We start from the raw sequence: 27,893 nt of genomic DNA, 5'->3' as shown, positions 1-27,893 counted from the left end.
AGCATGGTTGTGAAGTTGTTTGCTTCTTCCTCTTTCCAGAGATAACAAGGTTTGCATTTTTTTGCTAACTGCTCAAGGCAAAGGGAAGGCTGGCATAATTTCTTACTTTTCTGTTTATTTTGCTTTCCCTGCCTTTGCGTGATTGTACTATTTTGATTTGTATATGATCATTGTCTATTCTAGTTATAAATGATTCTTCTTGTAACAAAACATCTATACATTGTCTGAAATCATTGGTATTTACTGTGAAGGTATTTATTACTTAAACATCTTAGTGCCTGACTTATAGGCGGCATTGAGCCTAGCAAGCTTGTGCCTTATCTCATCCTGCAGTGCAATGGGTCCGGCCCTGAGAAAGCACATTGTGATTAGTAATAGAACACACAGACTTATGTTAAAGAAAAACAAAGTGATAAATTTTAAAGACTGCCACGGTCGTTCAAGCTCCTGCGGGTGACTTGGCACGTAGAGCACCGTTTCTGATGCCGTTTGTGCAGGGGTCGCTGGGGGCGAAGCTCCGTGGAGCACAAGCCTCCTTACCGGCGTTCTAAACGCGGTCAGCGCCGCCTCGCTTCGGCAGTAATGCCGTGGGCGCGGCATGGAGTCTCACGGTGGATGATAAGTGTGAAAGTCTTTCGGAAATGTTAAACACTTTATAAATATTATCACTTCCCAATGCCCCACAACATTTATTGCGTGTGAGACACTGTTTTTTAGGACAGATTGCACATAAATATGCAGTGCCATTGGTACCAGATTGGATTTTTTCATATATGAATATTTAGTCTTCTCCCACAAAAGGCCAAATTCCCAGAGGGTAAGGTCATGCTACATTCCCTAGGGAAAGAAAAGAAAGAATTAGAAAAATAAAACCCAAACCTTAATTTTTCCTATGTGGCATACCCTATAGTGTTTGTTATATTATATATGTAGTGGTAAATGTTTCATTTTTGCAAGGTTCAATTAAACTAGCAAATTTACACATTTTTACCTCTTTTTATTTTTACACTGAAATTATAGGGTGTCTATAAGGTTTGAGCGCAATTTAAAATAGTTGCGTATGAACTTCATGGACACTCTTATATGCTAAACTGTTGTTGGCCTTTATTACGTGAGAATAACAACACGGAATTAGAGCCTGTTAGAACGCGGTCTTCCCGGGGGTGGGGCCTACGTCTTCTGCTCTGTTGTGTGCTATTCCTGCCCTCACCTGGCAGGTGCTCACTAATGAGTTGTTGAATGGATGAGCCCACCATGGGAGAGAGTCAAGTTTCAACTTTGACCTCTGGCTGGAGGACCAGAGGCTATTTCTTGTCAGGGTTATGGGGTCGAGGTTTAGACATCAGAATAGCTGAGTTTCTTTGAGCCTATGTGGCTGTTTCGTTTCTGGTTTGGGGGCTGTGCTTGGAATGACTGAAGATTCTGACAGGCTACTCTCCCCTGAAGTGGGGTTGGGGTGAGGGTGGGAATCATGGAACTGCTAAAACTAGTTCTTGATATGATTAAAGTAGAATGCAGTCACTAGTGATATTAATAGCTAAGCTTGATTGAATACTTATTATATCACACTGTTTTAAATACTTTATTTATGCTGATTTATTTAGCTGTCTCCAACATTCCATGAGGCAGATGTTGTTATGTTCCTTCTTGACAGCTAGGAAAACAGAGACATGGAGAGTTAAATTGTCTAAAATCGCAGAGTGAGTTCATAGTAGAGACATGATTGAAATCCATAAATTGAGCTTTGGAGTATATTTTCTGATCCACTATGTTAACCTATTTCTCTTCTTAAACAGAGGTCATTTACAAACAACTATTTTGTTATACCTAAGTATTATACCTAACTATTTTTTCACTTTTTCCTTGAACAGAATAATTGTCAGTAGCTTTGTTATCGTCATTTTTTTTTTGTAGAGACAGAGTCTCACTTTATGGCCCTGGGTAGAGTGCCATGGCATCACACAGCTCACAGCAACCTCTAACTCCTGGGCTTAAGCGATTCTCTTACCTCAGCCTCCCGAGTAGCTGGGACTACAGGTGCCCACCACAACGCCCAGCTATTTTTTGGTTGCAGTTCAGCCTGGGCCGGGTTTGAACCCGCTACCCTTGGTATATGGGGCCTGCGCCTTACCAACTGAGCCACAGGCGCCACCTGTTGTTGTCATTTTAAACTAGGAAAGTTCTGGGCTGTTTCTTTCTTTCAGTTCTGTAGAGCCTGCATTTTCTACTCAGCTACAGTATATTATGAGTTTATTATTTATATAAGTAGTTAGTGCCTAAACAGATGTACTTCTTAACTCACTGAGTTTATAAAGAAGTAAAGGCCAGTTGAAATACACTAAGATGAAATTGCATGAAATCATCAGATTAGAACCTGTCTCCAGGCTTCATGGGGTAGAGATTGTTGAACAGTTATGGGTAGTGTTTTATGTCAGAGTTACCATAAACCATGGAGAAAACATTAAGTTGGGTAAATTAGCTTGTCTGCTTGTTGTTATTTCTGTCCTTTTCACATAGGATTTTTTGTCTACCAATCGAAGTTACTTTAATTCAAGAGCTAGTGCTAAAAGTATGGGATAAACTTTATGGTACAAATTACATTAATAAATTTATTTATTTGGAAGCATGTCCTGTTCACCCACTGTGTTGACCTAGATGGGGGAATGAGAGAAATTAGGAAACCCTCCCTCTCCTTCCCTTTCCCTAAGACTGAATTTCTAAGGTTCTTAGTTGTAATGTACGTATTGTACCCAGGATTGGTTAGTGTTTTAAATGGAAACTTATGCTGACTTCACAGGACCCAATAGGATTTTCCTTGAAATAAAGCCTAATATATTGAAGATGCCAGTGCTAGGTACTAAGAGTGCAGAATAAATGTTAAATCTGTAAGTGCATCAGTGGATTTGATAGTTCTGAAAGGGGTAGTGTAGTAGAGAATCAGATTTAATCTACGTAAAGCCAGTGGGTTCTGGGTGAGGTTAGTGTAAACTCGCAGGTAAACAGGAAAGGTGCTGGCAGATAGAACCCCAAATGTACTGGGTTAAAGTACAAAGTCTCTCTCTCTCTCTCTCAGTGAGTCAGCAGGGGGTCATATCCATGTTCCATCAGGGAAGGCCTTGTTCCTTTAGATGCAGGCCAAGTGAGAGCCAAAAGAAACAATTTATCGTGGTCCAGACAGTGCATACATGTAGACCAGCCAGAAAGTCAGGAAGGCAAGGGGCAGGCTCAAAAGAGGGAGTAGAGATACTAGTCATGCCAAGGAGTATGTAGGAGAAAGATGCTCTCTGTTCCTTCATCTGTTCAGTTAAAAAATATTTATTGACATCTGCTGGGTAGCAGGCACCGTTATAGACACTGGGGATAAAGGAGAGAAACAAACAGATGAAAATCCTGCCTTTGTGAAAAACTTACATTCTCGTTGGGCAAAGCAGACAATAACCAAATAAATAAGTAAACTACATGGTAATCAGATCATAAAAATCCTGTAGAGAGAAACAAAGCGAGAAAGGGGGATGGGGAGTGCCGGCATGTCTCCGTTTTAAGTTGGATGGCCACTATATTTAAGTGAAGAGATGACATTTGAGCAAGCTCTTGAAAAAGATGCTGTAAAAAAGAGTTATATTCTTAGGCTAAGGAAATTGAGCAAGTGAACTTGTACTCAGTGGTATATTTCAACTGTATTTAGCATGTGTCAAAATCTTCTGTCTTGCTGTTTTAAAATTTAATTGTAGCAGGAAATAAATTATGAGTATGGGGTGGGAAAGGAGAAGAGGATGCCATTTCTGAACATGGGGTGTTTGGGAAAAGATAGAAAAAGACAGACCCAAAAGGGATGACAGAGAAATCCCCTCCTCGGTTGCCAGGAGGCAGCTGTGCCAAGGAAAATCAAGAGCCACAGGTATGTGGTAGCCTTTGCTGTCACAGGAGCTCAGTCTAGAGAGGTTATTTCTGACATCATCAGTTAACCGTAGAATAATAGCTTTTATTTTGATAGCAAAAGATTAATGCACGGTCAGGCTTTAATAAACACTCCTCAAGGATTTATGACTGGGAAGCTTAAATCTAATTCTTTGTGCTGTAGCACTGTGTTTTACGCTTGTGTGTCTCTTGCAGCTTTGTAGGACGCCAACCTCAGAGAGGCAGACGGGATGGCTAGCTCAGCCCGGGAGCATCTGCTTTTTGTGCGGCGTCGAAATCCCCAGATGCGGTACACACTGAGCCCTGAGAACCTCCAGAGCCTGGCTGCCCAGAGCTCCATGTCAGAGAACATGGCCCTGCAGCGGGCCAACAGCGACACGGACCTGGTGACTTCTGAGAGCCGCTCCAGCTTGACTGCCAGCATGTACGAGTACACGCTGGGGCAGGCCCAGAACCTCATTATCTTCTGGGATATTAAAGAGGAGGTGGATCCCAGTGACTGGATTGGACTTTATCACATAGGTGAGTCAATGAAATGGACTTGCACGTGGAACATACATCTTTACTCTGAAATAATACCATTCTGTGTTTTCATCTGGAAAGAAATTCACACACACAAGTACACACAGCAGATTCTGTGGATTTTCTTTCTTTAGAAGAAGGAAGAGAATCCAATAATACCTTTCCTTATGTGAATTTCATGGTTACATCTCTACTTAATGAAATGCCAGAATCTGACAGGGGTCCTCAAACTACAGCCCGCGGGCCACATGAGGCAGTGTGATTGTATTTGTTCCCATTTTGGTTTTTTACTTCAAAATAAGATATGTGCAGCGTGCATAGGAATTTGTTTATAGTTTTTTTTTAAACTATAGTCTGGCTGTCCAGTGGTCTGAGGGACAGTGAACTGGCCCCCTGTTTAAAAAGTTTGAGAACCTCTGCCCATACCTTGGTCAATAGTCCCATTTCGAGAAGTATCTATTAACATTTACTTAACATTTTGAAGCTCATGCAAGGGATATCTAGATTTAGGTAACTGATAGGGAAAAAAATGTTCTGTGTTTTCTGAAGGTTGAATTTCATTGAGAACAATGTCCTATCTAAGGTATCTTTTTATTTCAAAATTCCATGAATGTGTCCACAATCTGTTAGGGAAAGAAAGTATCATGTTCTCCAGACAAATGACTTGGAAATAGTAGCTATTTGTTTTAATGAAAACAATCTCAGCTCTGTCTAGCTAATTTACATCTGTTATCCATAGGTGAGTGAATGGTGAATGAAGCATTCCAGGATGTATAGTCTGCTTTATTTGAAAGCAAAAATCAAAACCCACCAACTAAACATATATAAATCCAACCCAATAATGAAATCTAACATTCCCCAAAGTAGTAGAAATTCATTGCTGAATAAGAAAATTCTTTTCAGAATTTAACATCAGATACTTTTCTAGGAAGACATTGTTTCTTTCAATGTAAGTTGTAAGCCAAGCATCATTTTTTAAAAATGAATACATTAGGGGGAAAAAATAAAGACCTATCTGTATATGGCAGTGCTTCTTAGCCCGAGGCCTTTTTGCCCCCTAGAGGACATTTGGTAACGTGTGGAGACGTTTTTGGTATCACAACGGGTGATGAAGGCCAGGGGTGCTGGCAAACACCCTGCAACATACAGGGAAGCCTTCCACAGTGAAAGATTGGACTCACATGTCAGTAGTGCTACTGTTGAGAAACCCTGGTTTAAGGCAAAGTAACATCCGTCCTGAAATTTTGTTAAAATGTTAAATCCACTGAAATTTATTTTTATCTGGGATAGAGAATTTTATGTTGAGTAAAATTAAAAAAAATTGGTATTTACTTATATAACTCTTAGTGATATATCATGCTGAATAATGAATCATTTTTTAAATGGGAAAAATATTTAATAAATTATTATTTCTCTTTTTTCTCTACGGCAACAAAAAGTCTTCATAATGTAGCATTTTCCCCAGGTGTGTGTAAGTATTTTTTTAAACTGAAGGAGATACATGATTTGAAAATTTTATTTGTATTATGTTCACAAATCTTACAGTTTTGATGGGACTTTAGAGGGAACCCTTTAGTTTTTATGTAATTTCATCCTTTTGGACTTCATAGAACTATTCTCTTTTTACTTTTTCATAGTAGTTTTTCCTCTTTCTCATTTCAGATTTTACATATATAATCTAAACTCTAAATCTTAATTATAAGACTGTAAATAGTAGATTGTATTTTTTAAAATTCTTTATGTGTTATTTCTTCAGGGAATTATTTTACTTTCTCCTTCAAGGTAATTCCTTTAATGTGTGAATAACTTTGTCTATAAGATGCTGGAATAATTTAAGACATTAACTCATATTACTTCATACTTCTTTTTTTCTTACTTTTTTCTTTACTTCATACTTTTTTCCCACCTTCCTGTTTCCCCACCTCCTTTGTTTATTTCCCTGTCTAAATTTAATTGAGAAGGAATTAAGGAATTCAAATCACAATTCATCCTATCTCCAAGTGACCAAAGGCACAAAATCTTACTGTTGTTATGTTTTTACTTTGGGGATGAAGAAGGACAGGCCACATGTCTTTTTTTTTTTGTAGAGACAGAGTCTCACTTTATGGCCCTCGGTAGAGTGCCGTGGCCTCACACAGCTCACAGCAACCTCCAAATCCTGGGCCTAAGCGATTCTCTTGCCTCAGCCTCCCGAATAGCTGGGACTACAGGCGCCCACCACAACGCCCGGCTATTTTTTTGTTGCAGTTTGGCCAGGGCTGGGTTTGAACCCGCCACCCTCGATATATGGGGCCGGCGCCCTACTGACTGAGCCACAGGCGCCGCCCGGACAGGCCACATTTCTAAGTCTGGAATTCACTCAAGGATATAGCTAGGTAAGCAGAATTAGGAAATAAATACCTTGGGAAAAGTGCTAACTCTAGTTTATTTCAAGAAGAAGCTTTTGTATCTTTCTCACATAACTTATCATTGTATCTTTGTTCCCTTTTTTTTTTTTTTTTTTTAACATGTCTCTTTATTCCCCGTTTGGCTTTCAAGATTTTCCCTTTATCTTGGTTTTTAGCAGTTTGTCCATTCCTCAAACCTTATAAATTAATGTTTTTGGTGAATTTTGGATAAATGTTGGCCATTGTGTCTTCAAAAATTTTCTTCATTATTTTTACTTTTTCCTTCTTTTTCTGAGACTCCAGTTATACATGTGTTAGATCATTTCATGTTATTCTACAAGGTTCAGAGGCACTAGTTCATTTTCTTTCAGTTTGCTTTTTCTTTGTCATTCAAACATGGTAATTTATATATCTTACATTAAGGTTGGGAGGTAAGAGATCTCAGTTCAGGTTCACTAACTTTTTCCTTTTTTGTTTCATTCAGTTGTCAGTCTCACCTAATGTATTTTAAAATTTCAATTATTTGATTTTTTATTTCTGAAATTTTTATTTCTTTCTCTTTACATAGTTTTAATTTCTCTTATGAGATTCCCTGTATGTTAACTCATTCAGATCATATTTTTGTTCAAGTCTTTGCATTCCATCTTCCAATTTCAACATCTGGCCATTCAGAGCCAATTTTTCTTGAGTGCTTTTACTCCTTGTCTATCAGTCTCATTTTTCTATTTTTCTGTTTCATTTTTGCTTATCTAACAATTTTTTGCTTTTATATTTGGACATTAAGGATTCTATGTTGCTGTAACTCTGAGTTCTAGGGAATAATAGTATTAACTTTTTTTCTAGTAGGCAGAGCCATTTCCTCCAACTCGTGTGAGTAGTATTTTACATTTTGCTTGGTGGATCTGTGGGATGCCCCATATATTTCTAACTGGGTGGAATTCAGCTTCCATGTTTGGTCGTCCCTATGGATTTTGTTAGGTTTTGGCTTGGGGCTTTGTTAAAGTAGGACTCTGTACTTATTCCTAAGTAGTAGCATTTCTGATGTCTTAGGCGGATGGCTGGAATGTTCGCTGTGTCTCTCTCACTCTCGCTAGGCTGCAGCTCCAGTGCTCACCAGCAGTGTTTACCCTCTAGTCCCAGCAGTTCTCAACCTGTGGGTCACGACCCCTTTGTTACAATGAAAATGCATCCTGCATATCAGATATTTACATTACGATTCATAGCAGTAGCAAAATTGCAGTTATAAAGTAGCAATGAAAATAATTTTATGGTTGGGGGTCAGCACAACATGAGGAACTGTATTAAGGGGTCGCGGCATTAGGAAGGTTGAGAACCACTGCTCTAGTGACTTTGCTGCTTTCTCAGCCTTGTAGAAGCGGTTCTTTACAAAGCCTTTTCCTGAACACGTGAAGCCTACCTTAGCCAAAGATTTGTAGGGGATCCCCCATACAGACTTTTTGCCCTCACTCCTCCATAGCTTTTCCTTTCCAGTGCTCTGGCCTAGAGATCCTGGTCCACTTCAATGACCCAAACTCTGATCTCTGTCTCCACAGCTCAGCAGAACTGCCACAGACTCTAGCTGGCTTCCTGGGCCGCACTTGGGAAATTGTTTTCTGGCTTAGAGCTGAGCTGTCATGGAGTCACCTCATAAATTTCTTTCTTCACTGGGATTATAGTTGCATACCACTTGTTATGCAATGTCCAAAGACCATTTCTTCCTCATTTTTGTAGTCATTTATATTAAGAAGACTAGCCTGGTGATAATTACTTTATACGGCCTGAAGCAGAAGCTCTTTCCATACCTAGATTTAGGGTGGGAGGTAAGGGGTGTCTCTTAATTTTCTAGCTATTTCCATATAGCTCTGAATCATAAAGTTGATTGAGTCCCATGTATTTGCCAGTTAGATCCTTAGCAGGAAAGAGGAATGAGGAACTGGCATGCCAGACCTCCCAAGGGGCTGGGACTAACACAGAGACTCACATTTTTGAACGAAGGTAAACTAAGGTACTTGGGTGTTTTCAGTTGTGCTGTTGGTATTAGCAGATGTCCTGCAATGAATGCTCTTGAAAGGCACAGATCTTGGGTCTAGAAGGTTAAATATGGCTTGTTTCTAAAGTTGTAGGCCTGCAACTGTGTTTAAAAGAAAGACTTGTTTATCTGGGCCCTCAAACTGAGTAAACAGAAGCCTGTTGAAGGAGAGACTGCCATTTCTCTTCTGGGGCTAGACTGGGCTCTTTGATCTCTAGAGAGGGAACTTCACTTCTGCAGGGACTTCTGCTAACCCATGTGCAGAGGGCTGTGTGGGACGGCCATTTCCTGAACCCTGATGGGGATGGGGCTGTGGGCAGTGAGTCCATGATCTCAGGGCATGTGGGGCCTCCCCAGGTTTAGAAAAGGCCTAAACTTTTGTGGTAATCTACCCAGGGATTAGTTTAGGAGTGAACCATGTGACTTAGTTCTGGCCAATGAGATGGAAGGGGAAGACTTTGGGGGAATTTCACTGTCCAGTGAAAAGCCAGCATTTCATGAAGACAAGGTCGTTTAAACTTCTCCTTCGCTTGTACTTGGGACTCTGGTGAGAAGATGTGATATTTTGAGCAACTGCGTGTGTGTAGCAAGCATGAGACATCAACCCAGGGGACAAGCAGCAAAGGCCGGCAGAGCAGACAGACAAAACGAGCTCAGCCTGGCCTCCAGAGTCCATGGCACATGTGAAAAATAGTCTCCTCTTTACTCAAGTCACCATTAGTATAAGGCTTTCTTGTATCTGCCGTTATTTCTAACTGAGCACAGATGAGAAAAGGAAGAGGGGCTACCACTGCTTTTAAAGGCAGGATGAAGACTGAGCCAGGCCACTTCCGTGGCTGCTACTTCACGCAGAGTGCTTAGGACTGTTTTATTTATTTTATTTTATTTTTTCAGTTTTTGGCCAAGGCTGGGTTTGAACCCACCACCTCTGGCATAGGGGGCCAGCACCCTACTCTGTTGAGCCACAGGCGCCACCCATGGACTGTTTTAATATAGCCAAACCCACTAGATTGCTTTTAAAAGAAGTAACAAAAAATTGACATAAAACTTTTGAAAACTGTTAACTTTAAGTCACTTGTGGAACTTTCGGAAGTTTAATAGGGTCAATAAAGTGATGGGAAGAATCTTTCACAAAAGTTTGTCAGCAACTTGAACATAGAAAAAACATATATATATATATAGTTTTTTTTTTTTTGTCACTATTAAATGAAAGCAGGCAAGATGGTATACTCAGAGAAATTAAAAGAAGAAACACCAGCCTAGGATGGGAAGGGATTTTTTTTGGGGGGGTCCAAATTAAGTCACGAATTTAAGTGATTAAGCAGGAATATGCATAATAAATTCTCTCCAGGGCTCTGTGAAAGAGAGGTGCCAAGAAGCTAGGTTTTATAATAATAGCATGTATGTCAGAAATAGCTTCGGATTTCTATACCTCTTGGTAGGAAGCAGCCTCTCCCCTTCAGTTGTGTCCTGAGAAGCCAGACTGTTTCCTAGCAACTTCTGGTATTATTTATGGAACAGAGAGACAGTCTCTATAGAAATAAGTCCCCGAGGAACAGGGATTTAGTGGAACATCCAGCTGACGAGGTGTGGCTTCTTGGCACACTCTGAACTTTGATTGTTTCTTTTGGCTTACATTTTCTTCCCCTCCAGAAGTGTAAGTTTTGTGTTTGTTTGGCTAATTGTGAGCAATGTTTTGAACTATACACCTCACTTAAGATGACTTTTAGCCCTGTTAATCTGTAGGGAAAATATATCCTCCAGGATTGGAAAAACAAATCTTTCTTTAGGCATTTTAGGCAATAAATAGATCCTTCTGGAAATACAAAGAAAAAAAGTTGAAAATATCAAAGCACCAATTGAGGAGACTTTGAATGTGAACACAGTTCTCAAAACATATGCTAATTATATTTCCTCCCTCCAGAAAGCTTTATATATATATACATATTCTGAGATTTCTAGAGATGATCACAAGATCACAACGTAGCTATAGCCCAGAATCTCCAAATTACAATTAATGGTTTGCAGATGGTTTTCGGAAATCACTAGGTTTATGATTTATTGTTGGTCTCCAGAATTAGAATCGACTGCTCACAGATTTAACAGTGTTTTTCATTGCCCACTCCTTAGTGCACCACATAAAAAGAATCAAATGCTTAACTTGTATAAATCACTTAGGACATCCAACACAAACAGCTGTCCATGAAAAACCAAATAGAAACAGTTTAAAGGGGAGACAGCATATTACGTTTGTCTCAGGCTCACTATCTTATTCCCCTTAACCTTTGGACTTGTGCTTATTTTTCTGGTTATTCAAAAGAAAAACAAACACTTCAAGAGGCTCAGTTTGCTGCTTCTCATTTGTAGGCCACTTCAGGTACCTGACATAACTAGAGAATTGTGCTTTATGAAGATTTAAGAGTATATACTGTGCTGTACACCAGGGCTGCTCAAAGTGTTTTTCTTTCTGCAGAATGTTTGCTACTGATCTGTGACTGGGAAAGGTGCTTTCTGCAGAGTGTAAATCAACATACAGTTTCATTCATTAAGAAAGTCTTGCTATGATTTCTGGCTCCAGCTTTTTATGTTGTCAGGGATTAGTGACAAAAAAATTTTAAGTGTTTATCTATACCACACTTTAAGTATGCCTCTCAGTGTCCATATACAGATTTTATCTTCAAAAAGGAATTAATGACATGACAGAACAACTATATTTTGACTGTCGGTCTTTAAAATGTGTCATGGCTAATTAATATGACCTTTTTTTCTATTTCTTTGGATTTGGATAACAAAATAAAGTAAGATCATAATAGTGAGCCAAGGAGTTGTGATCATGTAATTTAGAGCTTAGAGATTCTGAAGTTTAAGCTGATGTTTTATAAATAAATAACTAAGGTCTAGAATGGTGATACCTTACTGCTTGTTGGGGGCAAAGTCAAGGCTGGAACTTGCATCCTATGCTCTAGTCTTTTTTTTTTTTTTCTTTTCCTGTGCTTAGAATTATAACTGTGTTTAACAATCTTTAATTACTTACTTACCACCTTCTTAATTTTTTTATAAAATTGGATTATTAGCTGTACTATTAATATTTTTCTTTAAATCATCTGATTAACAAAGGACCTGAATAGACATTTCAGAAAAGTAGAAAGACAAATGACCAGCAGGTATATGACAAAAATGCCCAGCATCACTAATCATCAGAGAAATACAAATCAAAACCAGAGTGAGGTATCATCTCACACCTATTAGAATGGTTGTTTTTAAAAAGACAAAAGACAAGTGTTGGCAAGGATTTGGAGAAAAGGGAGCCGTCGTTCATTGTTGGTGAGAAAGTAAATAAGTGCAGCCATTATGAGAAACAGTACAGGCATACCTTGGAGTAATTGCAGTTTTGGTTTCAGACCACCACAATAAAGCTAAATATGGCAATAAAATGAGTTACTTTTTTTTGTTGTTTTCTAGTACTTAAGTTATGCTTATACTATGTTGTAATCTATTAAATATATAATAGCATTATGTCTAGAAAAATCACTGTACATACCTTAAAAATGCTTTATTGTTAAAAATGCTAATGATCATCTGAGCCTTCAGGGAGTTTTCATCCTTTTGCTGGTGGAGGGTCTTGCTTGATGTTGGTGGCTGCTGACTGGTGAGGATAGTGGGTGCTGGAGGTTAGCGTGGCTGTGCAGCAATTTCTTAAGATAAGACGACAGTGAAGTTTGCTCCATCAACTGACTCTTCCTTTCATGAAAGGTTTTTCTATAGCATGGGACACTGTTTGGAAGCATTTCACCTGTAATAAAACTTTTTTCAGAATTGGAGTCAATCTTCTCAAACCCTGTTGCTGAACATTTAAAAGTATATTCTGTGCTGTACACAGGTCCTGCTCAAAGTGTTTTTCTGCAGAATGTTTGCTACTGATGTGTGAGTGGGAAAGGTGGATTAAGTTAAATGTAGGGAATATTCTACATCTTTTGTTGTCATTTCAGCAACATTCATGGTGTCTTCACCAGGAGTAGTTTCTATCTCAAGAAACTACTTTCTTTGCTCATCCATAAGAAGTAGCTTATTATCTGTTCAGATTTTATCATGAGATTGGAGTAGTTCCGTTGCATTTCAGACCCCACTTCTGATTCTAGTTTTCTTGCCATTACCACCACATCTGCAGTTTCTTCCTTTGAACCCTTCCTTGAACCCTTCCAAGTCATCCATGAGGGTTGGAATCAATTTCTTCAAAACTCCTCTTAATGGTGATATTTTAATGTCTCATGAATCACGCATGTTCTTAATGGCATCTAAAATGACGAATCTTTTCCAGAGGATTTTCAATTTACTTTGCCTGGATCCATCAGAGAAATCACCATCTATGGCACCTATAGCCTTACAACATGTATTTTGTAAATAAGAAGACTGGAAAGTTGAAATTACTCCTTGATACATGAGCTACAGAGTGGATGTTGTGTGAGCAGACTTGATCACCTTGGCATCTTCATCAGATCTCTGGGGTCACCAGGTACCTTGTTGATCAGCAGTAATATTTTGAAAGAAATCTTTTTCTGAGCAATAGGTTTTAACAGTGGGCTTAAAATATTCAGTAAACTATGCTATAAACAGATGTGCTGTCATCTAAGCCTTGTTGTTATATTTATAGAGCACAAGCAATGTAAATTTAGTATATTCTTAAGGGTCCTGGGGCGGCACCTATGGCTCAAAGGAGTAGGGCGCCGGCCCCATATGCCAGAGGTGGCGGGTTCAAACCCGGCCCTGACCAAAAACTGCAAAAAAAAAATTCTTAAGGGTCCTGGGATTTTTGGAATGTTAAATGAGCATTGGCTTCAACCTACAGTCACTAGCTGCCTTAGCCCTTAATAAGAGAATCATTCTGTCCTTTGAAGCTTCCTCTGAAGCTGAGCATTGACTTCTCTGGCTATGAAAGTCCTAGATGGTGTCTTCTACCAATACAAGGCTATGTAATCTACACTGAAAATCTGTCCTTCAGTGTCACCACCTTCATCAGCGATCTTAGCTAGAGCTTCTGGATGACTTGCTCCAGCTTCTACATCAGCACTTGCTGATTTACTGTGCACTTTTATGCTACAGAGATAGATTCTTTTCTTAAACCACATGAACCAACCTCTGCTAGCTTTCAACTTTTCTTCTGCAGTTTTCTTACCTCCCTCAGCCTTCATAGAATTGAAGAGGAGTAAGGCCATGCTCTGGTGTAGGGTTTGGCTTAAAGGATTGTTGTGTATGGCTGTTTTGATCTTCTGTTCAGATCACTAAAACTTTCTTCATATCCGCAATATGGCTGTTTCACTTCCTTTTACTTGACCAGATTTTTTACTTTTAGAGACTGTAGGATAATTAATTGGCCTAATTTCAATATTGTTGTGTCTCAGGGATTTGGAAGGCTGAGGAAAGATGACAAATTGATGACAAAGAATTGGTGGGTCAGTGGAGCAGTCAGCAAACAGAACGACATTTATTAATTAAGTTCTTTGTCTTACATGAGCATGGGTAATGGTGCCCCAAAACAATTTCATCAAAATAACATAAAATATTTGTTGATCATAGATCACCATAATAGTATAATAACAATGAAAAAACTTGAAATATAGCAAGAAATACAAAAATAGAAATAGTACATGCTTTTGGAAAAATGGCACCAATAACCTTGCTCAATGCAGAGTTGTCACAAAACTTCAATTTGTAAAGAACACAATGTTTGTGAAGCACAATAAAGCAAAGCACAATAAAGTGACATGTGCCTATATGTTAGCTCCTCAAAATGCTAAAAATAAAAATATTAGGCCAAGTGTGGTGGCTCATGCCTGTAATCCAGTACTCTGGGAGGCCGAGGCAGGTGGTTTGCTTGAGCTCAGGAGTTGGAGACCAGCCAGAACAAGAGTGAGACAGTCAGACCCTGTCTCTACTAAACATAGGAAAACTAACTGGCATAGTGGTACATGCCTGTAGTTGCAGCTACTCAGGAGACTGAGGCAAGAGGATTGGTTGAACACAGGAGTTTGAGATTGCTGTGAGCTATGATGACACCACCACACTCTACCTAGGGCAACAGAGTAAGAGAATTGGCCTCAAAAAAAATAAAATGAAATAAAATAACCAAAAACAGAGAGGTAACCTCACTTCTGGGTATATATATCCAAAGGAAATGAAATCAATATGTTGAAGAGATAGCTACACTTCTATGTGTATTGCAGTTTTATTCACCATAACCAAATTAGGAGTTAACTTAAGCGTCCATTGATGTATGAATGGATAAAGAAAATGTGGCATTTATACACAATGGAATGTTATTTATCCATAAAAAAAGAAGGAAATCCTTTCCTTTGCAACAGTCTAGGTGAATCTGGAGGACATTATTTTAAGTAAAATAACCCAATTGATTAAAACAAACTATCTACCCTGACCACATTCTAAGTAATAGCGTTAGAGAAAAGGTTTGCTGTGTTAGGTATATTTTTTCCCAATATGTGCTGTTAAGAAATAACTTTTGCTGGCTGGAGTGTAAGAACATTGTCTTTAGTAAAATATCTCAAGAATGGAAAAATGAGCATCCCATGTACTCAATACTAATTTGAAACTGGTAAATAAACAAGTACAGGCCCACATGAGAGGAAAAACACAATTAAATTCAAGAAGGGGAGGAAGGGGGGAAGGGGCTGAGTAAGCTCTCACCTGACACGTACAATGCAGGGGTATGTGGCACACCTCCTGGGTGAGGGACTCAAATACAACTTGGGCTTTTCCTAACAAACTCAATTAAGGTAACCTAATCATATGTGCCCTTATATTAATCCAAAATTTAAAAACAAACTAACTAGCTAACTTTTGCATCTGCATTACCCAGGACCATCCCAGGACCATCCTGAGCCCTTTGAGAAGGTCTGGAGTTATCAGTGGTTGAGAGCACAGGCACCATAGTCAGACAGACTAATAAATTCAATGAATGGTGGACTGGATGGTTTTGGACAAATTATTTAATCTTTTTAAACCTCAGTTTCTTCATCTTTAAAGAAATGACTAAGAAAAATACCAATATCAGGAAATTTAAATGTGATAACATGCATAAAATGTTCATTGTAAGGTCCTGACGATTGTAAACTATCATTAATATTTTGGCCACTCATAATAATAATCAATCATTGTACTGGTGATCTGATGCTGCAGCACACACTTACCTAACTGACGGAATCCACAGGAAAGGATTTCCAGATTAAAGTGAAACATGCGGCTATTGGGGCTTACAGAAAATAAAGTTCTTTCTTTGAAATAGAGCTCTAGAAATTATGTAAACACTTAAAATATGAATGTAAATAATACAGTATTTTAATTTGAGTATTATGTAAGTTCTGAATAAACATGATTCCCAAGGTGATGGGAAATCTGCCATTTAATCTGAAATTTAATCAAATGGAACAAGAAATTAATGTATTAGGTCTTTCATTTATAGAATAACTATCAAATATAGTTAAGATTGACTGTTTTTAAAGGTCTGTTGATGTTTTTATGGGATTATTGCCAAATGACTGTTATTTAAAGTCATATCTTTAGAATTTTTAAATGCTTTTAAAAAATAAGAGCTTTGAACGTGAGATTGTTTTTTGAAACACCTTTAAATTTTTGTCAACTAGTTGTTTTAGTCAAGATGGGACACATTATGCTTCAGTGATTAACTAATCCTAAAACCAGTGGGGGTTGGCAGGCGGCTTGATTAATACTGTCACTTAAGGACTCAAGTTGATCACCTTCTTTATTTTTGTCATATTAGATTATTAAAGGCTCAATTGTCTTGTCATAATACCATGTGAACCAGGTGCCTCTTTGGGCAGGTGTCAGGGGAAGAGAGAGCTGGAAACTCTTATACCAGATCTTAAATGCTTCAGTGTGAAAACAACACATTTTACTTCTGCTCAGAGCCCACTGTTCAGCATGGTTAGCATGATTCTACCTAAGTGCAAGGAGACTGGGAAATATGGAGACGCCCTTGGCTATTCAGTGAGCAGTCAGTGTCTCCGTGATAGTAGATATGTCTTGATAACAACATACCTGATCTTTTAGGCTGTTTCAGAGCCTAAGACATTTTGCATGGTCACTGTTAAGAATGGATGATGGGGGTTAGAAAGTACTATATCTTGGGATATACTTTGCAAGGTGGCAGAGACCGAATAAGCCACACACCCCGGGCAGTACCAAGGACAGTGCCTGACCATCATGGATGAAAAATAGCAGTTTGTGAAATCTGGATTCACAGGATAACACTGGTGTCTCAGACCACCAGGCCTGTTCCTTTTAATATGTGTGTCAAAGATTTGATTCACAGAGTAGTTCATGTGTTCAAAATGGTTATGAAAGACTTCTCATGTCATTAGATAGGTTTTTGAAAGTTGTGTGTGTTGGGGCCAAAGAGCTGTAGTATATTTTATCCCTTAATATATTCGTTGCAAGCAGTACTTGAAACAGGCATTCTTTGGTCCCTAGATAGAGATATTTTTTATTTTTTTACCAAGTTATTCTAGAAACATTACCTTGTCCTTAAAGGAGGCTTAGATGGCCATAAGGTAGTAAATGTTAAGTAATTGTAAATATTTTGGGATGGAGTTAAGCAGCATTGCATGAAGTTTAGAAACTCTTTGTTTGGATTACACCCATTACTATCCCACAGAATTGCTTATACATACTAATTTTGTTTGTTATAATTAGCTTGTCAAGCTTTCCTAAGGACTAAATAGTGGGCATACCTGTCAGAAAGTATATTTACAATACTATACTTATTTTATCCTGATATCTTTCTTGAAGTCTCTTTTGTATGTTTTCGTTTGCTGTGTCAACTTTCTTTTGGTTAGTTTTGCTTGGTGTATCTCTTCCCATCAATTTACTTTCAACCATTCTTCAAATTTATCTGCTGTTAAATCATCTAAACTAAAGCTTTATGATTTTTAATTCAGTCTGAGTGGGCATCTTTTAAAACTGGTACATTTAACGATTTTATACCTGCTCTTATTTTTTATAAACTTGGACTTATTTTTACATCTTATTTTCTGTATTCATGTATCTTGCTTTTCCTTAGCTCTTTTTCCCATTTTTATGCTTTCTTCCTAAGTCTGTTTTCTTAGAAGTTAATTGTTCTAGTTCTAGTTCTAGTCTGTTAATAGTTATCCTTTAAGTTTTTGACATGTATAATTGAGTTTAAACATATAATGAATCAGTGTCTTTAAGTGCCTTGAGCTGTGCAAGAGTCTTAGGATCTTTTCATTCAAATCACTTCCTTCCTTCCGGGAACATCTTCTCTTATATTGAATTGACAGCATATAATTCTACCCTGTTTTAAACTCCTTCTTCCACATTAGCCATTATTATTCTTGTTGTGTTTTTTATGTAGACAAGAATATATTCTGTATAATACACTACCACAAAACAGTGGCTTAAAACAACAATCTATTGGATAAATAATTTAAAGATAAAAAAAAATATCTTAGCTGAATCAGCAGTACTAGAGTACACGGGGCTTAATTTTCTTATAAAACACATGTACACAGCAAAGGTTGTATTATAAAACAAATGGAAACACATGGAAGAAGTTGAAATTTATTTGATTGATTATTGATTGATTGAGATAGTCTCAATTGTTGGCCAGGCTGAAATGCAGCTGTATGATCGTAGCTCACTGTGGCCTCAAACTCCTGGGCTCAAGTGATCCTCCCACCTCAGCCTCCCACAGTGCTGAGATTACAGGCCTGAACCACCATGCCCAGCCAGGAGTTTAAAATATATCTTCAAATCTTTGTTGTTTTACCAAACCAAAGAATATCATTTTTTCCCCCCTGGTTAATGTAGGTTATGATAAAAAGTGTCAGGTATGTCCAGAATATTCTCTTCTTTTTCTACAGTGGATTTTCTTCTTACTGGGTCTCATTTGTTCTCCGTTTTATTTAACACCATCTATTTTTATCATTATTTATAAAGCCAAGGACTTAAGCTGGGCTTACACTGGCAATCTTTGAGTTACAGTAGAGCTAAGATAACCATCAAAGTCGTTAAATTTTTTTCCGTCAATTGTTTCCCACAGTCTGGCTGACATCATTGTTGAATTGTTGAATAAATATGGACTTGCTTCACAATAGTGTACAGATTTCATATGGATTTTAGAAAAACTATGTAGAGCAATTCAGATTTTCAGTTTGTTTTAAGTTGTAGAGAGCAGAATGTTTTAACTCAGATTTAATGGTGACATGAAGGGATTCTACCAAGGTTTTGTAATTTTATTTTTTGTGCTTATTCTATTTAAATTAAGAATCACAAAACTCCTAAAACTTCCTATGTCAAAATTTATAAAACAACGGTCAACTACTACACATGGTCCCATTTCTTCCGTCTTCCGCAGTTCATAAAATCATTACCAGAACCACACTGATGCCTTAGTGGGCAGGGTCTGCTGGACCAGTTCTCCTCAGTATCATGTGTCAGAATGGCTGTGGGGATGGTTTTGGAGCAGGGGTATGGGACAGACCTGGATTCAAATTCTGGTTCTGCTACTTAGTTGGTGCTTGGAAGAGTTATCGAACCATTCTGAGACTCAATTTTTGTGTGTACAAAATGGGAATAATACCCACCTCATAAAATTTCAAGGTGGAACAAGATAATATTTCTAATTGTGTGTACATGGGTAACCCGCTACTCAGGAGGTAGCTGCCACACTATCTATACCTCCAACAAACATTTGTTGATAGCCTGCTATTTGTCTGCCACTAGGCCGTCAGATACAAACATGAATCAGCTCACGGGGGGGTGAACTATAAGCAGGAAGGAAACAATTGTAATGTAGTGCGTTACAGAGACCGTGAGAGCAGGGAGATGGCACTGTTCATGCCTGAGATGGGTCCGGGGGGGAGGGATGAGAAGTGGAAGGGACTTCACTGAGATGATAGTATTAGCATGAAATAGGGATGCTTTTGATGTTTACCAAAGACAGGTCCTTCCAGGAGGTGGAAATTACCCCTGCACATGCCAGTTCTTTCTCCTGAGAGCTCGCATGTGCTGTGCTTGAAGAGATTGCCCCCAGCCCCCAGCCCCCTTGCTGCCTGGCTGACCTCCATGTATCCTTTTAGACAGGATCCAAAAGTCACCCACTTTGTGATCCACCCCTCACTCTCCCAGTCAATGTCTACTCTCCTACTCCTTTAGGGATGTTTCAATATTACTGTTTCAGTGCTGATTACAGTTACAATTGCTTCTTTTCCATGTTTATCTCCTTCATTGCACTCTTAACTCCTTAACTGCACCCTATGTGTGCTGAGCACCCTGCCCAGCTCTTGGTGCTGCATTGTCCATGCAGATAACATTAAAGGGTAGGTTTTAGGGTACAGTAATTAAATTAAAAAGTAAAAACTTTTTTTATTGAAAATTATCCTATGTTATGTAGTTTTCAACTAATGATTTTATTGACCAGAGTAATTTTGGTATGCATTCATTCATTTGTTCAACAATACTGAGTTTACCATACACGAGGCATTCTGAAAGAATTTTAAAAGTATCTTCTACATTTAAGGTCATAGTTAATGGGTTGTCCTTCTAGATTTTTTTCCGATTATTATTACAATGTGCTGGCCTTTTGCTTCCTGTTTCTTTACCTATGAAATAGGTCAGATTACCCTTGAAACCTCCTTCATATTGAAAGCACTGTGTGTTTCAATTGAAATAATTTTTTTTCCTAAATTCATTGTGAATACTCCTTATTTTTTTTTTTTAAGTCCTTTCTTGTTATGTTAGTTCTAAAAATATGCATCGGCTGTTCTAAGCAGTCATAGATGTTTTTCTGAAAGTTGAATCTTGTTTGGCATGAAGAATATCTAAAGAGTTTTTGGCATTCTGAAATATGTACCGTATATTCACAAGATAGCTATTATGCCCCTAGCTATTATGGAGCCATTGATGGATCAAGAAATAAATTATCCTTTTAATCCGCAAAAATCACAGTGCTTTTGCAAGTGGCTTTAGTTATAGCCCTAAATTATAACATTAGAAACAAATATGTTATTGAATGACTAACCTAAAGGAAAAAATCTTTGAAATTTCCAACTGCGAATTTGCATTAACTCATATGATTCTAAATATTACTCATATATCTTTATCAGGCATCCTTATGTGTTAGTCTGTGGCGTACTTTTTATATAATAAAACAGTACTTGTGGAAAGGAAAGCTTTATAGAATTCAGCAAACATCTGGAGGAGGTTAAATTCTTAGTTTTAGGGCTCTGTGACAGCCACTTTTTTTCTTTTAACTTTGTCTGCCAAAACCTGTCATTTCTCAGACATTTGAAGGAGACAAACCAGGTGAACTGTGCAATGCACATGACCAGTGTAGCTGCTGATGTGAGCGAGGTTACAGGTTAGCATATGCCAGGTAACTTGGCGTTTTCTGTTCCGTTATGTGATTGATTCATTTGCTGGAATGGACTGCTATGAAACTAATAAAATTTCTTATTATAAGGATTATTCGAATGCCTGTCATTCCAGCTACTTAGGAGGCTGAGGCAGGAGAATGGCTCAAACCCAGGAGTTTGAGTCCAGCCTGGGCAACATAGCAAGACTCTGTCTCTAAAAAAATTAAGTTAGGATTATTACATGTAAAATTATTTACAACTACTTCAATTCTGTTAAGATAAGCAGCAACTTTATCACCTTAGTGTATGTGATACTATGTTTGGAACTTCCAGAATGATATATTTTAAATAAATTTCACACAAATGTAAGGAAACCATAGTATTTATATGAAGAAATTAAATACTGGTAGTGAAGTACCGTGTTTTGCGTCATTTGGAATCATTAAAGTGTATCATTGGTCCATTGAAGTTTATTTTAAAACTTAAAATCCTAGAGGTTTTAGATTTAGAAAAGTGAATTATTGGTCATTTACTGTCCTGGCCTCATTTTGCAAATGAGAAATTGAGGGCCCCGATGGTTTAAGCCATATGGCCATGTTTTTTCAGTAAAATACTGGGGAAAAACAATACAGTGTCTTATAGGAATTTCCTTCACTGTGGAACTGCTTCTCCAGGGGAGTTAGGTGCTAAAGTCACTTCCTGCTGTGTAGTCAAATTACCCTTGAAAACCCCTTACAAAGGCAGTGTGATTTAACACTGACTCCAACACAGCGGGTTTTTTTTTTTTTTCCCCAACATTGAAACAGTCTGCTGTCTTTGGTCTTAGGGACCTAAGTTTTATTTTTTTTGCTTTTAAGAAAGCATTTCTTCTTATGGAATATTTCCCCTGTAGTATTAAAAACAAAATGTATTTATTGGAACTAAGAGCATGAGTTTATTAAAAAACATAACCAGCTGATATTCCTGTCCACTAAGGGACCTGCGTTTTAAGTTAGTAATGTTTCCTGACACTATTTTTTTGATTTTCACTTTGTTTAAAGGTTTCTTATTAGCATCCTAGGTGACCTCCTCGGTCTAACATCCTCCTGTCTGTTGATGCTCCGTGTCACTGCCAAATATCTAGTAAAAAAAAAAAAAGAACTTATTTTTGCCAGGCATCAAGCTAGGTGCTTTGACTATCTTTTACTTCATTCAGTCCGTAACACAACCTTATGGGATGGTTTACCAGTTAAGATTTATTTGTGACTTAAAAACAAACAAACAAACAAACCAAACCTAACTAACCCTTTCTTGAACCAATAGCTGTAGCAAAGAAAATGGTCATATGCAAATTGTCTTCTGAGCCACCGATGCCCACGTGGAATTAGGGGATAGGTTATATGCCCACGTGGAGTTAGGGGAGGGGTTAGATGCCCACGTGGAGTTAGGGGAGGGGTTAGATGCTCACGTGGAGTTAGGGGAGGGGTTAGTGTTGCACAACCCACACTGCTGAGAGTGGGAAGGGAGATTGGTGCTGCCTGCCGCAGCAAAGATGCACCTTAGGCAGTTTTTAGCACACCCATTTTATGACCAAAGAAATAGACCAAGAAGTCAAAGTTTAGACCTACTCCAAAGTGTTTGGTTAGGACAAAGAGGAGCTGAAGTTTTTCTGAATTTGAAGCTTCTTCTCTCTCCATTATCTTTTGTCATAAACCTCCCAACTTATGGAGTAGAGGCTAGTGGTCAAGCACGTGTGCTCCAATGTTGGGTAGACATGTGTTGGAACCTCTGCTTTGCCACTTGTATCCTGTGTGACACAGGGCAAGTTGCTTATTCCTCTCCAATAACATCAATCTCATGGGGAAAAATGAGATCCTCATTAGGATTAGTCTGCATATCTAAGATGCTTGAAATAGGATTTGGTGTAATAAGAATATAAGAAATATCAACCCCAATGATGATGATGATGAAGAAATCATATATTTGTGCAAGGCATAGGAGTAGATTGTATTTTTCTATTCTTATTTTCTGTACTACCCAATGTAGCTTATTACTTTTGGGTAAATTATTTCTTGAGTTAAAAAAGACATGAAACACTACATGTAGGAAAATGCGGCAGTGAAAATTGTACTCCAAGGATTAATAGCATCTTAATGTAGAAGGATGTTGAAATGGAACTAGTCCTGGATCAGTGTCAGCTGAGGCCCCCAGGTGCAAGGTGACATCCACTCACTCCCACATTCCAAAGCAAAATGTTTGACCACAAAGATAGGACTATGCCCAAAGGTGGTCCAGAATCATTCTCATGACCCTAACCTGCTGCCAAGTAAAACAGGAATTACTGATTTGAAGGAGGATTTCTCTGGGGTCATTGCCAATGTTTTGGGAACCTGATCTCGCTATCAAAACCATACCTACTGAGAAAAGCAGGCTACTTCCTTCCATCTCTAGTCAAAAGAGAGGGGTATCAAGGGAAGGGTTCCAGGAACCTCATGAATGTCCTCTGCATTGAGAGACACAGTGTCTGACCTACACCAGGGAACTCTGAAGGTGAGACGCTGCAGCTAGAACTCAGGGCATGGAGGGCTGCCTAAGTTTTGGAACGAGAATGCATGTTTCTTGTGGACCAGTTCTGTGGGGATCCTCTGTTGTGGGGACATAGTCAATCCTGCTCCTGGAGGAACTGAAGTTACCTAGGGGCTACCCAGAGGCCAGATGGAGGACTTGGCAGAAAGAGGACGCTCTTAGAGGCCCAGTGTCTGGAGTAGGAGCTATAAGTGATCTGCCCCAGATGCTGGACACTGCAGGCGGGAATCTCCAGAAATGGGATTTCTTTCCAGGATTCAGGAAGTCCTCCTTAAGGGAAAGAGTGAGTCTCCTCGCCCGTAGCCTGCTGGCACCAGATTGTGGTGGTACCAGCTCAGTCGGGCCTTCTCTGCCTCCTAACCTCTTTTTTTTTCACCCTGCTATTACCCACTAGAGACTCTGCGATTGGCAGGAAATAGAGAAACCAGGAGCTCTCCTCTGTCTTTCCAAAGCCTTTCTGCCTGAAGCAGACCTGGGTTAGGAGAGAGAAGATTGCATTTTAACTGAGGTTTAAGGTCTTGACAATTAACACAGGACTGGAATTTTCTTTATTAGAAACAAACATTTTTGCGACTTGATGTGACCAGAGATCTTTTTATTATTTCAGAGTGACCAAAGAAGTCCAGGGAACTGCTGTTTCATCCAATGATGAGCAAAGAACCTATCCCATGGAGCAGATTAGAACAAGCAGCAGGGCACAAGAATAAAGTCACTTTAAGTTGTATCCTGTGAGTCCTGCTTGTTAAGTGTCATAGTTCATTAAATACCCAATTTCAAAAACGTGTATTGAAAAATAATGAAGTTAAAACACTGTCTTTGGAATTCGAAGGGAAGATCCAAAAACATGTTGAGATTTGTTTGGCTTGGTTTTTCCAGTTGAAAATAGAGATGTTACAGGAATGGAAGCCAGGCGGGGATCCCATCATAGATTCAGAGGTGAAATTGGGCAGATGGTGGCTGGGAATAGTGGGATAGAAATGGTATTGCTGGGGAGAAGGATGCCTTTCTCTGGTCTGTTGCTTCTAAGTCAAGTTGACTGACAGCTGTTCTCAGTCCCCTGGAGAGAACTGCTTTTGAAGAAATATTCTTGTGGCATCAGGCTCTGTACTATTTATGGAAAAGCAAAGAATTTCACTCAAAAGCATCAAAGAAGAGAAAATCAGGAGACTGTCTTCCCAGTGCTTTTTGGATGGCTTTTCATATTGGGGGATACAGCTGAGTGCAAAGGTGAGCGGCACAGTAGTCACCGTTGCCAACAAACGGCAAAGGTGGAGCCTGCCTGGGTCCTTGAGGTGCGAAGCTCAGGGAGATAGACACGAGGTTTCCTGTCACTGGGACCAGAGACCAGCAGCAGCCGGCAGACTCAGAGAAGTGGGGGCTGGTGTGGGTGGACTGCGTAACTGGGGGGAAACCTCAAAGAATACAGGGAGAGCTCCAAGTTAGAGTAACAAGGAAGGCAGGAGTAGGGGGCAATGTTTTTGGTCCTCCCCCCTACCCCACTGACCCAGGATAATATTTTTATAGTGCTATTGTATGTAGAGACTTCTCTTAATAACATGATTTCATATCATTCTTATGGCATTGATCCACGTGGGTAACTATGACACCTGATGGTGGAAATGGGAGGAGGAAGCTAAGTAGGTGAACGTCGGACAGGTGCAGACAGAGTTCAGACCAAAGTTGTGCCGTAATTTCCTACCGCTGAGGGCTCTTACCAGTGTACCAGCCTTTTGTGTGGTGTTGTAAGTAAAGTGAAAGGATTTCAGATGCTTCATGGACAATCTTTTAAAATTTAATAGTAATGTTTTCATTTTTAAAGTTGTCTTCTATTTTTGTCAAGAATACTGGCTTTCCATTAGTGGACTGAGATGAACTTGTTTAAGTAAAAAGAGTAACAATTTAAACACATCACATAAATAGTGGTACTGAGAGTTTGCAGTAATTGCCAAGGGGACTGCTGTATGTGTGAAGTTTAGAACTCCCTGCTGAGACTTACTGCCCACCCGTAGAGCTTAGAATTCAGTTACATTCTGTGAATGGTGCTCTTGATGTGTTGTGTGGCCAAGTCTTGATCTCACAATGGGCTTATAAACACTTTGTGGTCAAGGACTGTGCCTTGTACTATAATCCAGGTGTTACACTTTGAATTGTGTCTTCCCCAAATCCATTTGCTGAAGTCCCAACCCCAGGACCTCATAATGTAGCCTTATTTAGAGACGGGGTCTTCACAGCGGTAAACTAGTTAAAATGAAGTTATTAGGGTGGCCCGTAATTCAAGATGACAGTTGTCCTCATGCAAAGAGAAAAGAGCATGTGACGTAGAAACATCATGTGCACACCAAGGAGAGGGGGCTACAACAGCTTCTCCCTGGCAGCTTTCAGAAGAAAACAACTTGGCCAACACCTTGATTCTGGACTTCTAACCTCCAGAATTACAGCACAGTAAATTTGTATTGTTTAAGCTACCCCACCTTGGCACTTTACTGTGGCAGCCCTAGCAAACTCATACAATAGGTTTTTGCTTAAATACTGAAAACATGTCTAAAAAAAATTTCTAAACAGAATAACATGAGCTTGTGTATTTTGATTAAGTGATCCAAGTTTAAAATTAAAAATGCCTCCTTCTAAGCTTTGAGACTCCATTGGCTGGCCCTTCTCTTTATTTCTGCTTCGACAATGCCCAGAACTACTCTCTTCTGAGCTTGGGAAGCTTGAGGTGTGTCTCTTTTTATATCCAGTGCCCTACATGTCTGGACTTCACCGCGCTGAGTCGTGCAGAGGGCCATCCTCCTTTGTACAAGGCCTTTGCATCAAACCAGATTTGCCCTTTTAAACTTTTAACTGCAGTGTGTATGTGTATTTTATTTCTTCCTCTGACCAAAAAAAGAATTGTCACCTTCAGAAGTGGCAGCAACCCCTAAAAGGGAGGTGCACCATTTGAATACACCATGGATCCTGGCCCTGATTAAAAGATGCTGCTGCTCCAACTAAGTTGTGGCCAGGAGTGGCATTTGGGGTTCAGAGCCTGCTTTTATCTGTGTTGTTATCACAACTCTCAATACACAGTGTCATTACTATTTGTGGGTATGTTACTCCTCTACTACATTCTGTGGGCTCCTTGAGTTTACGGACTGGCCATGTCTTAATCATTTTTGAGTTCCCCAGGCCTGGTGCACAGTACTAACTCAGTAAAAGTCTGTTGAATCAATAAGTATTTTAAAAGGAGAACTGAGATTCCTTATCCTGTACGCTGTATTACCATTTGACGTACAGTTGAATTCTGTGATATGATTTACTTAAAGTTGTCAGTGCTATCACCAAAGAAGCAGGCCGGACAGTGGATTGTAAGCTAGAAGCTTGCAGGAGGTGGGCCTTCCCATGTGTGGCAGGGAAAAGGCCCCAGTAATCTCCACAGCTGCTATTAGTTGAGGACAAGCTTCCCTCCCTCATGTCTGACCCCCACACTGGAATTCCATGGCTGATCAATATTCAACTGCCAAGGTCTATTTCTTAATGTCTAGTGATTGCTTGTATGTTTCAAAAAACTGCCACTTTGTCTCTGCAAGCCTGCTGTCCTGGTCAGTCGCCACTTTGTCTCTGCAAGCCTGCTGTCCAGGTTCTTACAAAATAGTTAACAAAACTACATCAGAGGAGTCAGTGAAGGACTTCACCAAAGAAAAGGGATTTGAGTTCTAAACAAATAAGGGTAATATTAATTTTACATATTTCATCACCTAACTTTTTTGGCTGACCCATTGGGTTCTTGATGCTTCCATAGGAAGTATTAATCAATGCCCAAAGTTTCCTGCTTCTGCACATTATCCATCGCACCCATCAAATGAGCAGCAATAGGCCTAGTGTAGACTGGAATGACAGGTAGGGAAGTGTCAATCTGAAGGAGCAGTAAGGGAAGGATTAAGGATATATATCCAGTAAAGATCCTCTCACCTTTGCTGATACAAGATGTTTGCTATGACTTCGAATTTCCATTACCAAAGCCGACTGCTTTGTTCAGTACCTTATTAGAGCTTAGAGGATGTGGACTGAGCTTACCCAGGCCTAGAGATT

At 39.1% G+C, this 27,893-nt stretch overlaps 1 protein-coding gene across 1 annotated transcript in view; it reads left to right on the top strand.

The window, feature by feature from the left end:
- HECW2 (HECT, C2 and WW domain containing E3 ubiquitin protein ligase 2) overlaps nucleotides 1-27,893 on the top strand; it is a 404,230-nt gene that overhangs the window by 160,836 nt on the left and 215,501 nt on the right. Inside the window, exon 2 of the mRNA XM_053597578.1 lies at nucleotides 4,114-4,440. Within this exon, the coding sequence (XP_053453553.1) occupies nucleotides 4,149-4,440 (292 nt within the window). The 5' untranslated portion in view covers nucleotides 4,114-4,148. The remainder of the gene's footprint in view (nucleotides 1-4,113; nucleotides 4,441-27,893) is intronic.

Source organism: Nycticebus coucang, chromosome 7 (genome assembly GCF_027406575.1).
Source record: "Nycticebus coucang isolate mNycCou1 chromosome 7, mNycCou1.pri, whole genome shotgun sequence".
In the NCBI taxonomy this organism is placed as follows: domain Eukaryota; kingdom Metazoa; phylum Chordata; class Mammalia; order Primates; family Lorisidae; genus Nycticebus; species Nycticebus coucang.
The sequence above is the reverse complement of the archived record's forward strand: the minus strand, read 5'-3'. Positions and strand labels throughout refer to the sequence as shown.